At 32.9% G+C, this 17,093-nt stretch overlaps 1 protein-coding gene across 2 annotated transcripts in view; it reads left to right on the plus strand.

Annotated features, from left to right (window-relative positions):
* Window positions 1-13,245: 13,245 nt before the first annotated feature.
* The window catches only part of LOC132300680 (uncharacterized), a 49,796-nt gene continuing 45,948 nt past the window's right edge, over window positions 13,246-17,093 (plus strand). Inside the window, exons 1-3 of one of the 2 annotated variants that reach the window (XM_059797871.1) lie at window positions 13,246-13,596; window positions 13,793-14,124; window positions 16,735-16,838. In XM_059797871.1, coding sequence (XP_059653854.1) covers window positions 13,537-13,596; window positions 13,793-14,124; window positions 16,735-16,838 — 496 coding nt within the window. In that variant the 5' untranslated portion in view covers window positions 13,246-13,536. The remainder of the gene's footprint in view (window positions 13,597-13,792; window positions 14,125-16,734; window positions 16,839-17,093) is intronic. The other variant, XM_059797872.1, reaches the window with a different exon arrangement.

Consider the following 17,093-nt stretch of genomic DNA (forward strand, 5'->3'; position numbering starts at 1 on the left):
TATTTCAGATATATCAGGAACATATGTCACTTTAATCCAAATAGGAATTCGCTATGCCAGGGCATACAAATCCTAACATTTTCATCTCATAAATCTCCGTTGCCTTTCTCTTGATAGATTTAATCTCTTCTGTGACAATGCCAAAACATTTATGGATTTCGTCACCCATAACATATCCAAGCCATGACAATCTGAAACCCTTTTCGTAAATCTTCATGACTTTTATCTTTATAGAATTAGTCTCTTCTATGAAATAACCAAACCTATTAGCCAGGTCCGCAACCTTTAGGGACAAACTAAGGAGGTGAAGGAATTCTCGAGTCATTTGAGAATTACTCCATGGGACACTCAACCCCTTCTCACAGATCTCTTCCACAATGTTGCCAAAGCTCTGATGAATTTTCTCAGCCAAGTTAATCATCTCTTTGTACGGAATGAACATTCGAGAAATGTCAATGGGGTAATCTACTTCACAAAGATTTGCTTCGGACAAATGAATAGTAAGTTGCTTGTGGCACTCCAGCAATCTGATCACTTCTATGATAGGACTTGATCTCTTTTATGACATCACCAAATGGCATTTCTCGGATTTTTTTTATGGCCAAATGACAGAGGCTATTAATTTTATCATGAATCTCTCCCGTTCGATTCTCATGAATCACCATCACATCTTTTATGATAATCTTGATCTCTTCCATGGCACTGCCAAAGCCATTAGGAAATTCCTTACTTAAAGAACTAACTTCACAAATTTTTGTTGTGTACAATCGATGTAGGCAAGCATGAATTTCATCACTGTAGACCCAATCAGCTAAATCACATGCATTAGAGACCTTACAGTCGAGCCATATGAGACTTGATCCCTTCTTGCGGAATTAGATTGCCTTATTTATGATAGGCTTCATCTCTTCTATGGTTTCACGAAATCCATCACGAATTTTATCAGCCATGTGAAAGTTAAGCTATGAGAGAATTTCCAGTACCTCTGTCATTAAATTCTTGACAGAATTACCAAAAAAATAAATTTTTTGATAGAAGGTGTAATACCCCTAATTTCAAAAAGATAGTCCTGGTATTTATTTTATTGTTTAAATTTCAATTTTTAATTGTTTAAGTGTATTTGTGTTTGTTTCATTGATTTAATTAGTTGTTTTTATTTAATGGTTTTAATTATTGCTTTAATTATATTAATATGTTAATTGTTATTTAATTATTTTTGTTTTAATTAATTGTGTTAAGTATTGATTTAATGTTATAAACTTATTTAATTAAATGTATTTTATTTTGTTGTTAACATAACTATAAGGTTGGTTGCATATAGAGTATTCACATAAGTAGCCGACATAGGTTTAACCTAGATTTTTGCTGTAGGCCGAGCAATCCGATTAGGGTTTAACTAAGCCTAGGGTTAGTGTGGCCTATAAATACTCACCTAGGATGTCTGCTTAGGGTTTTAGAAAAAGATTACGACATAGTAAGGCTGTGAGGAGTTTTAGAGTCGGCTGGGAAGAAAACAGAGAACAAACAAAGAATTCGTCGGAGAATTAAGACGGACGTCGGTGTAAGGCAAGTTCTATCCTTACTCTCTCCCATAGGCTTCATGTTCTTTGTATTCCTAAATAATTCTAAGGTTGATTGAATCAATAAAAACGTTATATGTTTATGTTAAAACTTGAATTGAAACAGTATGTTTGCATGCTTGCTATAACTATTAAAAAGTGACATTTGCTTGTTTAATTCTCTGTTTAAACCTATGTATGGAATGTAATTAAGCCTTAAACATGGACTGGGAACATTCTGGGATTGGGTTACAACCTCTGGGAACCATAGGAGTAGGGTAGAGAGGGTGCAGAAGACATCTGAAGAAGAGGGAAGACGAAGAGACGAGGTAGAGAAGGAGAGAGCCGGCTCCCTTGGAGTTAGAGGCGGCTCCCAAGTGTGGGAGCCGGCTCCAAGGCCTAAAGGTGGCAGCTCCACTTTTGGGAGACGTCTCCTTGGTGATTTTTACATTTTTCTTTGTTCTTCAGTCAGTTTTTGCATGCAGCAGTTGATTCTGGAGTTTTCTGTTGAGTGCAGAATTGAATATGGAGGGTCTAAGTGATGTATATGGTTAAATTAAAGCCTCATATGTGGGGTTAATTAAGTCTACTTGCTTAGAATAGCTTGGACAGTAGGGACTTAATCAGGGAATTAAACTAAGTTTAAAACTGTGAAACTAGTAATGTTTAATTTTCTCTGCAATAGTAATCTTGTGAGACGGATGATATAATTGGAACATGTATAACTCTATATCATGAGCATGTATCTGAATTACACTTGTTTAGAATATGTTAGTGTTGAAAAATAATAATTCTTAAACTTAGCACTAATGGGATTTTGTAAAACAACCTAAACTAGGCATGTATATATACGTACTGTAATTCTGTCTTGATGCTTGCATTAATATTGTTAGTATCAACTGTTTGAGGAATGGACTTTGTTAATGTTTACTCTAAATGTCTGTAATATCAACTGCTGGGTGTTGAATGATAATTTGAAATAATCCTATCATTATATCAGATTTAATGAAACAACCTAAACTGAGTAGATTTGTATATATATGGTGACTATATTTCTTGATGCTTACATTATGACTGTTAGTATCAGTGTTGGATATACAACTGAACATGTTTATGTATATAGCTGATTCTGTTTATTGATGCTTACACCATGCTTGTTAGTATCAGTGAGGGAGATATGGATTTAGTTGATGTTTACTTTAATTGTTGATATTGTCAACTACTGGATGATTGGATAGTATACACCGGTATGGGACGGTGGTATACTGGGGACGGTTTGGTTTCAAAATACCAAAACCTACCTACTCTGGATTAAGAATTGGATTAACTAAAAGTTAAGTCCTATTAATTGTAGTGTCATGGCAACGACTAGTTGAGCAGCACTACTAGGATTCATGATGGATTTTAAATATATTGTTATGGTACGTCGATATGAGCTTGAGTCTCAGGATCGACGGTTAGGGAGCGTATATGCATTGGAATGTATAGCTGGATACGATGGTTAGAGGTGTACCCTGTTTAGGTTTAGGTACATATGCCCACTTCATGTGCATTTTAGCATGTTACCTCTATTCAGGTTGAGACCGGCCTGTAGTCCAGTGAGAGTCCTTTAGTGTGACTATATATATATTTACGGACTATTAGCTATTGTTGAATTGTTTAGGGTGTACATGCGTATCGGGCCTCTGTTTGGATTGTAGTAGTATAGAACTTGCGCGTGGGCCTGACCCTCTTCTATTTTTCAGGTACACGACAGTTCCAGACTTAGACGTGTTCGTGCTGAGCAGAGGTTTCTACTCACTCTGCCGACGATATAGGATTTTCTCTCCATAGCTTATATCAAGATGTTCTTTCAGTTGTTTTCATTCAGTTTGGTTTTCATTAGGGGTCCACTAGAGATGGATTCCCGAGTTATTTAATCTATTGGAGGTTTTGGATTATTGGGATTATCAGTATTCAGTTTTTAAAGGATTTATATTTAGTTTCTTTCAGCTTTTAATATTTAATCTTATTTCATTTTGTAATCCGTGTTTGTTTTAAAGTATTAATTGTTTGATATCCCTCGGATTTAGGCCTGGGCCTGATCAACCTGTGTCTCGGATCCGAGGGGTATCACAGAAAGAGTACCTTTAGCGAAAGGTTTTAAGCTCTAACAGATTTTCTGAGCATTATTGACAATGTTCTTTGATGAACTGATGACTAGATTAAAATCACAAGTCATTTTGCTTCCATTTTTCAGCTGCAAGACGGCGTTGAGTTGGAACCAATCAATAATATCTTCTACTCTGTAAGTGACGTCTCTAATCTTTGCCACCACACTTCTTAATTGTTTATGCTCATCTCGCGACCCTTTTGAATCTTTCAAAAACTTCCACAGGAATTACATCTCCTCATAAAGCCATTGGATTTGGTCCTTCTCAATGACTTCCTCCTCATAAGCTTTAAGGATCAATTTGTTGTCAGAGTTTATTAGCTGCATCATGTTCTCCAGTAGAAAATCTACAGCATCTACCATCTTTCTTTTTCTCTTTGAAGCTCTCTAACAATGGTTTTCAACTCTACTTTCAAGTATTAAAGGGAGAGTAGAATTTTGGTCGGCCGAACATTCCAGTAGCCTCACTAGAATTTTGGTCACAACCGGCCGACTGGAATGGCCATTTCGTTCAACCAGTACAGGAGTTATTTTGGCCGACCGGAGCTCCACTTTAGTCTACCGGTTTGCTGTTGTTTTTGGCACTTTGTTCCTTCTTTTGGTATGATTAACCCCGAGCCTTGAAAAATTGTTTAAAGCCTTCTTGAGACATATTTGGGATGCAAGGATGATGTGTTGACACTAGACATGATGGGGATTGACTTAGGTGACCTCGGGTTGGGTAAGAACTCGGTTAACGATTCGGACCCACGGGTTCGGGTCGTTACAAACTTAGTCCAAGGCCTATTTTCAAAAAACTTGAGGCTTGCATCTTTGACAATCGACCCAACAACTAATCACTCCTTATATACTTCATTATCAAAATATGTATTTGTACACACAAATTTCTGGTTAAAAATCTAAGAGCATCCCCAGCACACAACACAGTTGGATAATATTAGATGCAGTGTTGAAGCAATGCGTTTTGTGTGCACATTCCACACTTGTGGCCCTCACATAATATTACACACTTGATACCACATATAGAGAATGGAGTAGCGCCGGCCATATGGGCCATTATGTGTGTGAATAATATAAAATGGAAAAGTGATATTGTGCAATGGTGTGTAAAATAATTATTTTATGTGTATTGTATTAATTAATTAATGTAAAAAGAGTCATAATTTAATTAATTAAAAAGAGTCATTTTTCCAAAATAAATAAAAAGAGTCATTTAATTTGCATAAGAATTTAATTAATTATTTTTTAAAAAAATTTGTACTTTTTGACTTATCAATTTAATTTATTTATTTATTACATAATAATTTAATTAATTTGCATAATAATATAAAGAATAACATTTTATTCGATTAATAAATTTAAACATCTTCATCATGTAATGATTTAATTAATTTGTATAATAATATAAAAATTACATTTTATTAGATTATACCAAAAGAAAAGGTGCATTACATAACTTCCTACAAATAAAATAAAACAATACAACTCAAGAAAAAAAAAAATACATTAATACTTCCACACTTGTAAAAAGTAATAGTAAACATTACAATTAATTGCCCCTTTTTGTATAACGCGCCATAATTTCATTTTGTCAATCATCGATCCATGCTTTCATCGCCAGTGTTGCAGCATCATTTGGATTTTTTTTTTCATCATTTGTCTTTCCCAAATAACTTACTCCCGCTCAATCTCCATCTTTTTAATTTCTTTTTACACCTCAATATCCTTTAATTTCATTTCTTTTTGTAGCTCAAGCTCCAATCGCCGTGTCCATTCTTGCTCCATGCCCAAATTGAATTCTGATTTCATTTTTAAAGTACAAGATTCGAGTTCTAAGTCATCCATCAACTTATTTTTCTCGGCAAATCCTTGAAATGATGTAAGAAATAAGTCATTTTGTACCATATCTTTACTTCTATGACCCTTTTTGGCATCTTTTCCCCTAATAGGTCATGAAGTGTCACGTGAACCTTCGTCAATGGTCGGTGAGTCGTCATCGCCAAGGTTTACCAAACCTGGTGTTGATACTGCAGGAGTTGGCTGAGTAGATGAATTAGTTGGGATTGAACCTAGTGTTGATGGAACTGTTTCGCAATAATCTCCAGGCTCATTCATATCAAGATCCATAGCTCTCTTCTTTATGTTTGGATTTTGTTTTTTCTTCATTGCATCGCAATTTTGGAGCCATTTTGAAGATTTTCGAAGAAGATTCCAACAGTGCTCCCAATTAAATGGCTCCCCTTCAAGGTCTTCATACAATCCTTTTGTTGTCATGTACTATAAAAATTAAACAAAAAACTATATTTAGATAGATTGTCAATTAAAATAAATATTTATTTTTAAGGAAATTTAGACAGTAAGAAATTTATTACAAAGTAAGAAACTTACGACATCTTGAACGTCGTATCCATTTCGACGTTGGTTTTGGATCTGTTGGTGGTATCCACTAAATTTGCTGACTACTCGATTAATTAATGTGAGTCGATTCGGCAAACCTAACTGGTGTCGGCACTGCATGTCACTCATTTGGCGCTTGAAATTTGCATGGATACGTCCCCAATATTTGCCACTTTGTTGATCTGCATCTGTTATTAGATCTTCCCTAATATTAATCCACGCTCTACATAACGCTTCATCTTCTTAGGTGGACCAAATTTTCCTATCTTTCCTTGAATTAGGCTTGGATTGAGAAGGTTCAAATTGAGATGTATATTGGGAAATAGTTGGGAATTGGGAAAGAGGTTGATATTAGACAGAAGGTGGGTATTCGGAAGGAAGTTGGTATTGAGTGTGAGTTTTGCAACGGAATAGAATGTAGAAGTTTGCATGTAAAAATAACCTAGATGGGTGGTGAATAGGTTTTACTTGCTCCTTTATCCAGTTTTTACTTATTTTAATTTTACCGAAATAAAACTAAATTCAAACCCACAAAGCAAAAATAAAGTGCAAGTAAAGTAAATAAAGTTTGAGAGATGACACTAGGATTTTTAGCGAGGAAACTCCAATTGGTAGAACAGACTAATTGTTGTGGGAAAAACCTTGTAGACTGTGCAGTCCAGAGAAAAACGATCCACTGTGTTTGAAACAAAGTACACTGAACTTTAACTCAGGCTTACACCCAATCGTTCTACCAAAAACCAATCGCTGATAATCCCTGGCTTTGCGACTCCCCCGTCCACTAGCTTTCGACCTCAGATTTACTCTTAATCTCTGTAGAAGAGTTGTAGATAGATCAAACAACACTCCATGAATGCTTTGACCCCTTCAAAGTGTGATTGATTCACCCATTTTCTTTAAGATCTTAATTTGATGAAGAATAAATGAATTCTACTTTTCGGAATTTCTAAATTTTCAATTATACTCCAATTCCGATGAGATAGAGAACAACACTACTCCTAAATCACTCATGTGTTTATATGTGTGCTCTCAAAAATAAAATCAAAAAAATCAGATTGATTTTCTGAATACAAATCTCACAAAGATGGCTCTCAAATAAATCAGAATTTTGTATGCAAAAAATCGTACAAACCTACTTGAGAAAACATGTTTTTATAGACTTTTGAAAACCTAATTGTACTTGGAAAACAAGTTAATTTGTACATAGAATTTTGAAAGGAAGTCTATACCAAAAAAGAATCAAAACAGTTCAGGAAACTGAAATTACCTAAACAATTCAGGAGTTGGCTACTGGTTCAAGAGTTGGCTACTAGTTCCCAATGAATAGAATAGAAAAATTACTAATCTGCAAAAGCAAAACCTATTCCTTGATTGGCTGCCAGTTTAAGTTGAACTCGTTCATTGATTGGCTACCAGTTCAAAATGGGCAGAATGTAAACTTCCTAAAAATTTCAAACTTCTAAAAGTTACTAAGTGATCTCACACACTCACGTACCTTTCTAAAACATTATTCTCATCATCCCGGAGTGTATTAAAGTATGAACACCTGAACTTCTTCAAATCTTCATCCGATCTTCAATCTTAAAATTCTGAACGAAAATTTACAACTCGATCGGACTTATTTTGACAACGAAATTAGTCAATTACAAAATTTATATATCTTACAATCTCCCCCTTTGACAATTTCGTGACAAAACCTAAAAACAACATGTAATCTACCCAAGCAAAAAAAAAAAAATTTACAATGATTGCCCAAAATTAAATATAAAGCAGAACTCTTTTTGAATCATATAAAGCTTCATCACTTGTAGTTTTCTTCCCTTGTAATCTGCACATCAACTCAACAAAATTACCCGTAAAGCTTAATCAAGAAAGATAAAAATAAACATATATCAATATATGAATATCAATATATATATATATATATATATATATATATATATATATATATATATATGTCTCCCCCTCAATTATGCACACTTCTCCCCCTTTTTGTTACAAATTGACAAGTAAAGCTCTACAAAGAAGGAAAAGAAATAACAAGAGAGAATTAACATGAAGAGAGACAAAAATATCATCCGTGTACAAGATATAGCAAGAAGCACAAAAATATGATGTTATATAGTAGCAAAAAAAAAAATCCAAGATAACACAAGTTCCATCCACAAAATAAATGGAACCAATCATTCTCAAAATCACATATGATATCTCCCCCTTAAACATGAAGCACATATTCTCCCCTTTTTGTAAGAATTTAACAAACCATGCATAAAAAGAAAAAAAGAACAAATTGAGATAGGATATCACTATCCAATCAAAAAAAAAAAAATCCTAATAAAAACTAAAAGGAAATTTTTTTTGGATTTTTTAATTTTTTTTTTCCTGATATTTGAACAAAAATTATGAAATTGGAATTTTCATGAATATTAAGCATACATGAGATCCAAAAATTTCTGAAGAATTTAAGAGACTTTAAAAACATGAAATTTTTTAGACACCACAAATTATTCAATCAAATCATTCTCAAGCATGCAATCATAACATGAAATTCAACTTGCAATTTTTATAAAAATTTAGAAATTCTCCTAGCAAGTTCATATGTATGTGTGCACAATCCAACCTCATCAAATTTCAATCAAATCATATTGACCAACTGTCTAAATCATATTGATTGAAAAGTATCAAGATAAAATTGTTTTGAGCAAATTTTACTAAGCAATGCGGCTTTCACTCTAAAGAATAGACAACAATTCCCTATTTCGACTTATCTCCTCCTTTATTTTTACTCAATTAGCTCCTCTTCAAAGTCTAGTAGGAGCTTTCGACCTAATCTCAATAGGTAGCTTTTTTCATTAGCAAAGATTTTCAGCATTCTTTGAGTTAAACTTATTCGAGTTCCCTTTGAAGTCATGAAGAGTGTTTTAATGAATAAAGATTGAATCTTTGAATGAAAACCTCAATGAAGGTACATTTTAAGTCACTAGACCTTTGAGATGTATAAATATTGAATCTTTGAAGGAAAATGAGAGTTTTGAGTTAAACTTATTCGAGTTTCCTTTGAAGTCACAAAGAGTGTTCTAATGAGTAAAGATTGAATCTTTGGATGAAAATACCTCAATAATGGTACATTTTAAGTCACTAGAGCTTTTTAGTGTATAAAGATTGAATCTTTAAAAGAAAAGGTGAGTTTTTAGTTAAACTTATTTGAGCTCATTTTCTAGTCACAAAGAGTGTTTTAATGAGTAAAGATTGAATCTTGGAATGAAAATATCTCAATCAAGGTACCTTTTAAGTCTGTAGATCTTTTTAATGTATAAAGATTAAATCTTTGAAAGAAAATGAAAGTTTTGAGTTAAATATATTGAATTTTTTTTTTTATGCTGAAAATTTTCATATATATTTATGCTTTATTTTAAAAAAAATAATAATAATAACCTTTATAACTTTTATGAGCAATATGACCTAATCAACTTCACAATGATTTTCAATTAAATTTTCTCAAAGTTGGACTAGTGCACATTAAAAATATGAACTCAAAAGACTCATCTCTAAAAAGGAATAAAAAAAACAAATTGTCTTTCAACATATAGATTACACTTCAAGAACCTTTTTCATTAATTAATCATGTGTCCCCAATTCACATTTAAAAATAATGAATTCAAGAGAAATAATTATCACTCATGTATTGACAAGAAAAACATGATCATCACTTTCTCATGAAAACAAAACCTAAATTCTAAACTACAAGATATAGTCCAATGGAAACAAGATCAACATCAAAACCCAATCCATGACCACAAAAGACTTTTTTTTTTTTTTTTTGATAAGTTATGACAACAAAAGACTTTTTAGGATTTACTCTGGGGGTTTTGCACCCAATGACCAATTGGAAACAAATTCCATAACATTAATGGGCATATACAACTTTAAATCCTTTTTCTTTACCTAAACAACTTTCACCTTCAACTTTTGAAGAGATTTTTGAGGAACATCAAAGACATTCTTTTTCTTATGTGAATTTCTTTTAATACAAAAATTTCTAGGTTTATTCCAATTATTTTGCTTTCTAGCATGAAATCTATTTTGTGCAAATGAATTATAACCATGAAAATCAAAACAAGAATTATCCCATTTTCTTTTATAACAATAATGTACCATAATAAGAACAATAAAGCACATGTGACACTTGCATGCATAGGCTCAACAAAAAGTTTAGGCTTAACAATAGGCACATTCAAGTTCTTGGGTTTAACAAAAACAGTTTGATCCTTCTTACTAGACAAATCCTCTATAAAACCTAATCCAGTTTTATCACCTATATGCTTACCAACACTAATCATCTTATCAAGTTTAATTTGTCAAGAAGTAAAATCAATTAATTTCTCTTGTGATTTTTTAATTCAAGCTCAAGAAAATTAAATTTGGCAACAAGAGATTCTCTAGCAGAATTAGCTTAACTTATCTCGCTCTCAAGAATTTTAACTTTACCTTGAAGATTCTGAATTTCAAATTTGTTCTCCTTAAGCAATTTATGTTTTGCTCATTCTCCTTCTTCAAGGTATCATTCTCCTTTTTTATCAACTCTAGTTCCTCAGACTGTAACTAACTAGCCTTTAACATTGCCTCAAAAAATTTAAACGTATTGTTTTCACTTGGTTTTTCTTTAATTTTATTATCATCCGAATCATAAGAACCAACCTTGCTCAATGTCCCAAATTTGGTAGAATCTCCTACACAAGAAGAAGAATTATTAGCAGTAACATTATCAACATGAGCAAAAAAAGCACTAGAAACATCTTTCTTATTTTTCTTATCTTTGAATTTAGAAGAATCTCCTTTACTACAATTTTTATTCTTTCTATTTTTAAGTAGTCTTCCATATCTTTTAGATAAACGAGAAAGTTCCTTATCAGAGCTTAAACCATAAAAAATAAGATCAAATTCACCCTTATTCATAGGATTTTCCATCATGAATTTTTGAAAACAAAAATAATTTTATTTTTTCAAAAAAAAAAAACCTTCCATAAGGATCAACTCAATATGTAGAGGATGACTTTGATACCACTTGTAAGTTGTGCAACAGAATAGGATGTGAAAGTTTATATTGAAAAAAAGTAGAGGGCATTTCAGTAAATTAGACAGGTCCGTTAGTGCACTTAACGGTCCGTTACTAAGAAGGGAGGTCCGTGTATGTTTGTTTCTTTTTAGGGAAAGTCTGAGTAATATCCCAAACTATAAGGAAGGTCCCTATAATTATGGCAAACCACATGGGAGATCTATGTAATTAATCCATAAAAGTAGAGTATTACAAATAAAACTATAATTGATAAAAAAAGGTTGGAAATTATTGAAGGACAATTTTTTGTATTTTAAAAAAAATGAAAAAGTTTGGAAATAAGAAAAACCCTTATGCTATGTTTGGTTGGAGGGAAGGATTGAGGAGGGATGGAGGAAATGGGGGATAAAAAAAGTTTTTTGTGTTTAGTTGAAGGGAAGGGAAAAGAGGTTCTCTTGTAATTTTCGATCCGCCAAAAATTGGGGGGAAGAGAAAAGATAAACAGGATAATAATCAACCAGTTTTTAATTTCTATTTTTAACCATGTTGCATAATTTGAAATGAATGTCTAATTTTTATTAATTATATATAATTAATGATATATTAGTAAAAATAATATATATAAAAAAAGAAGAAGATATCACTACATCCATCATTTCTTCTATCTATAGGGTCCGTTTGGTTAGACGAAAAGTTACGATGAAAAGTGAAAGTAAAAGAAAGTGAAAGAAAGGAAAAGGAAATCAAGTTTCTATCATGCATTTGGTTAGCAAGAATTTTTTTCAAAAAAGTTATGAGAAATATTATTTTGTGAGTTTGGAAAGTATGAAAATGAAAAGAAAGTAATTACAGTTACCAAAACTACCCTTTTAGTTATATGATTACTTTGTATTCTTTTGAGACATTACCTATCTTCTGAATTATGAACAAAATTAAAATTTTAAGTTCAAAATGAAACAATGAAACTGATATTTAATAATTTTATATATGTGATTATAGATACAAGTTTAATTAATAAAAAATTTTGTTCCGAAAAATATTTAGGAAAAAAGATTGAAGTTAATATATATATTTTTAGTCATAGAAAAAAAAAAAAAGTTGAGTCTAAACGAAATACAATACTTTAACTAAATTAGTTTGATACATCTAATATATGTAGAATTAAAATTAAATTAGTTTGGTACATCTAATTACCTAGAGTCCTAAAATCGAGAGAAGTCTATGTATAAAAAAAGTATATGTACGAATTAAATTGTAAATTGTTTAGGTAGAGACACTAGTTCTAATTTTTTACCTAACACTCTGCTCTTAAATATTTAGATTATATATATATATATATATATATATATATATATATATATATATATATATAAATCATTATTAACTATGGAAAGAAAAAAATATAATAAAATTTTAATTTTGTATGCACATATAAAACTATATACAATTAAAATAGTATTACATTATTATATAAAGAATTTACAATAAAAGGGAATTGTGGAGAAAGTGATATGGGCATAATAGGAAATTAAGATATAAAGGCACCACTTTGACGGGAAAGTAAAATTTCCCTGTGTTTTTGGCGACGAACATTTTGAGAAAAATTAAGCTATTGCGAGAAATTTATTTCCTAAAAATTTTCTCAGCTAACCAAACTCCTAACAAATTTAAAAATTTTCTATTTCTTTTCCTTTCTATCTATTTCATGCTAACGAAACGAACCTTTAAACAAAAATTGAGAAAAATCATTCATTTTCTTATGATGTATCGTCCATTACTTCCCCTCCCCCAATTCTTCCATTCCTCAGAGCAAAAGTAGCTTTAAACTTTTATAAGTAATATATATTTAGATTACCATTTGGTCCCAATAATCAGAACCGAAAATTAACAATTCTTAATTTTGGAATCAAAATGGGAACAAAATTCATAAAAATTCAAACCAAAGGCTGGTTCGACAGATTTATCTTTTAAAATGATTTTTTTTTGTGCCATAAGACACTAAGAATTATAAGATTCAGCCAACTAGTTGAACGTATTTGTGAAAGTTAATCCATCGAGAGTCATTCAAGGGCTGAATATCATTTTCCAATTAGTAAATTACAAAAGTAGTGTATTAAATTTTGCTCTGAACCATTTGGGTCCATGTGGGTCAATATGACGTATCGACAACCAACTTGAAGATCAAGAAACGTAGCCGATGCTCGTTGGCAATTGCGAAGTACAAATACCAATCACCGGCCTGTGATTGTCTTTTCCGTTGTGTTCGTCCTAAAACCCTCTATTAGTCTTTCTCTCAGAACCCATCTCTAGTAGAAACCCTAGCATCCCTCTCACAAAAAGAGGAAAAGAAGGCTCTCTTTTCCTCTATAGTTATGGAGATCGACTTCGCAGAGTATCGATTGAGCTGTGAACTTCGAGGTCACGAAGATGATGTAATAACCTCTCCGTCTCTCTCTCTCCCCCTATATATATATATACACATATAATATCTAATACCTTATGTGGATAATCAATTTTGTCTTACTTTCAATTGTGAATTTACAAATGCTATGATTGTTCATTTTCAACTTAATCGACTTGTACATAGTGAAACACTACCAGTCTTGATTCTGAATTATCCATGATTAGGTTCGTGGTATATGCGTTTGTGACAATGTCGGGATTGCTACATCGTCGAGAGACAGAACTGTTAGGTTTTGGTCACTAGATCCATCAAACAATCGCGTCTATACTTCTTCGAAAATACTGTTGGGGCATACCAGTTTCGTGGGACCACTGGCTTGGGTTCCTCCGAATGAGGAGTTTCCAGGTGGAGGAATTGTGTCCGGTGGAATGGACACTCTTGTTATAGTTTGGGACTTGACAAGTGGAGAGAAGGTGCAGACACTGAAGGGTCATCAGTTGCAAGTCACCGGCATTGTGTTAGATGGCTCAGACATCGTGTCATCGTCCGTTGATTGGTAAGTTACATGTTTTGCATAGTGTGTGATTTGTTGTTCTTGGTGTATTTTTGTACTACTATACTGCAATTTGATGATTTTTCTTTATTACCATGTTAGTGGACTTCTTCCATAAGTTTTGAATTTAGGGTTTGACATAAATTACAAATAATGCACTGCATTTGAATTCCAATTTTTTTTTTTCCTTGGAATTTAGGGTTCGGAACTTGTTTGCAATGGAACTCGAATATCTTTCTAACTTCCTTTGGAATTAGAACTATAATCTTTTATCCAGCCATAACTTGTCATAAGATGTTGCATACTCTGCTTGTATATTCTGTTTCATATAATATAAGGGAAAGGACAACCATTTGGTGTATTAGGGAAGACACTATCTCGCACATTATATATATTTTTCCCTCCAATACATGGTATTGTTTATTTATTTATTTTTTTGATAAGTAAATTGTATTAAAAGCGTTCAAAAAGGGGAATGCGACCCAAACTATACAAAGACAAAACGGAGCCTATGAATTCAAAGAGCTCATAAAATCAACAATCTCCTCAAGAGAGGAGTAGTCTCTCCCCTGACAAATGGGAATGGTGTGTTCTATGTGATTGTTTAGAAAGGAATACAAAGTTGTATGCAAGTTGATTAGCTTCAGAAGAGTTGTACATTTTCTTTGATAAAAAAATATTCAACGGAGGATAGGAGAACAAGGCAATAAAGGGAAAGCCCAAAGGAGAGGGCGGGCTAATTTACCTTCTAACAACTACAAGAATCAAGAAGCTTATAAAAGTAGAATGCCACTTAAATCCCTTTTAGATTTCGGAAAACATAAGGTACAACAAGGGCTTCTTAATATATAAAGGAGGAAGCTTTTGATTGTTAAAATTGTTTTTCTATTCTTTCCATATTTTCCGAGAAATGAAATGAATAGCCTTCTTTCAAGCCTTCTAAGTTTCTTCACTTCTCTCTCTCTCTCTCTCTCTCTCTCTCTCTTTTATTTATTTTTGATAAGTAATATGTGCATCAGAAAAAGCGTTCAAAAGAGTCCAAAGAGTCCCTATAGGAGTTTCTATATGTGCATTAGAAAAAAGAGTTCAGAGAGTCCAAAAGACCAATAATCTCCTCTATGGATTTACAATTTCTACACAGAACCCAACAAAAAAGGGTGCTAATGATGGAAAACTTTAAAGTCCCTATAGGAGTCTCCTTTCCTTAGAAGGATCAATGAGGGCTTCTTAATCTTTCAAGGAGGAAGCTTTTGATTGTTAAAATTGTTTTTCTATTCTTTGCACAATATCTGAGAAATGAAATGATTAGCCTTCTTTCAAACCTTCTAAGTTTCTTCATTTTTCTCAGTCTGGAATCTTCTTCTAACTTAAAAACTTTGTAAGTTGACTAGCAGGTTATCCATAATCTGATCCCTATTACAACCCCAGATTGTGTTTGTCGTCTTATATATTTCATCTTCCTTGTGCTGACCCATAGAATTTACCCACGAACTTTTGAAAGACTTTCAATTTAACCATCTCTGGTCTCAGCATGCGGCAAGGAGAATTCAAGTTGCCTAGATTTCAGGTAAGGTGGTTTTATTTGTGATAGCCAGATGTTATTTCAGAGCCTCAGAGGGTAGGGGGAGGATGCAATTTATTGGAATGGCTGAGGGAGAATTACAATGTTTTTTTACTCGTTGCTTCTATGCTATAGATGGGCCCCAGATTTCCGTTGCAGGGCAATTGGGCACCCAAAGGTCTCTTGAAGGAGGTGTTTCTTGTTAAGATCAGTTTGAGAAGCTATTGTAACTAGTGATAAACCGAAGAGGGAAAAGTACGTTCTTGTGGATTGTTGTTGCTGGTGCAAAAGGGTCGGGGAGAGTGTAAATTATTTGCTTCTTCACTGTGAGGGAACTATGGTACATTCTCTTTTCCTCTTGTGGTATTGTACGGTTTTGGCGGGAATGCTAAAAGATTGGTTTGCTCATCGCAAGGGGATTGCAAGCAAAGAAGGGATGGGAGAATCTGAAAGATAACCTTGTGATGTGGAATGTCTGGAAGGAGCAATATTTGCTATTTTTTAGGAGGTGAAGGGTTCCATGTAGAAATTGAAGTTCTGATGATGGGTGCTTCCCTGTTTTTTTTTTTTTTTTTGGGGTGGGTGGGGGGAGGCCTCCAGTGTCTTTAGATTCTTTTCTGGAGTCATTTGGATGATATATAATTTTCTTTTACTTTTGATTTTTTGTTTTGTCTTTTGTATAGTCTCTGTGTACCCTTACACATGGGTTACCTATTTTGGATGCTGTTGATGATATTTTACTTATAAAAAAACAGAAGAAAAAGGCTAAATTTTGAGAAGGGTAAAAATATAAATGTAACTAATATAGGTAGTGACGCCAATGGTTTAATTTACTTTGCTAAGGTTTTGATTTAATTAATGTAAAATGCTGCTGTATGAGTCTCTTTCGTGCTACTTTTATGTGCTGTAGTTTGCTTATGGTTGATTGCTGGAGGCATACAACTACTCTGCTGCCCATTAATATTGGTATTTATTTGCTTGCTTCTTGATTGTTTGGCCATTTTGCTGCTTTTACACAATGCTCAATATTGTTTCTTTCTGGTACTGTGTAGTACATTAAGACGGTGGAAGAAAACTCAAACTATTGATGCTTGGGAGGCTCATAAGGCAGCAATTCAGGCAGTTATAAAGTTGCCTTCAGGCGAGCTTGTAACAGGTATAGTTTGTAATTCGAACATTATCTAACTATGGATTTTGAGGTCTTACTGCAGAGGATTTTCTCCTTGTCTCTCTTGTTAACTTCCCCCCAAACCTTCGAATTTTTGGATCTGTTTCTTATTCATTATCTCAACCATCTACTTTAGTCCATGTTCTATACTTTATAAACCTTGTCAAACTATTAAAGAGCTTTTTTGCTGAAGCTGAAAGTAAGGGATATTGCATTAGGATACCTTACTTCAAGTTGCTTTGG

Source organism: Cornus florida, unplaced genomic scaffold (assembly GCF_030987335.1).
Source record: "Cornus florida cultivar Cherokee Brave unplaced genomic scaffold, ASM3098733v1 CherokeeBrave_3.0.0_Hap2_Chr03, whole genome shotgun sequence".
NCBI classification, from domain to species: Eukaryota; Viridiplantae; Streptophyta; class Magnoliopsida; order Cornales; family Cornaceae; genus Cornus; species Cornus florida.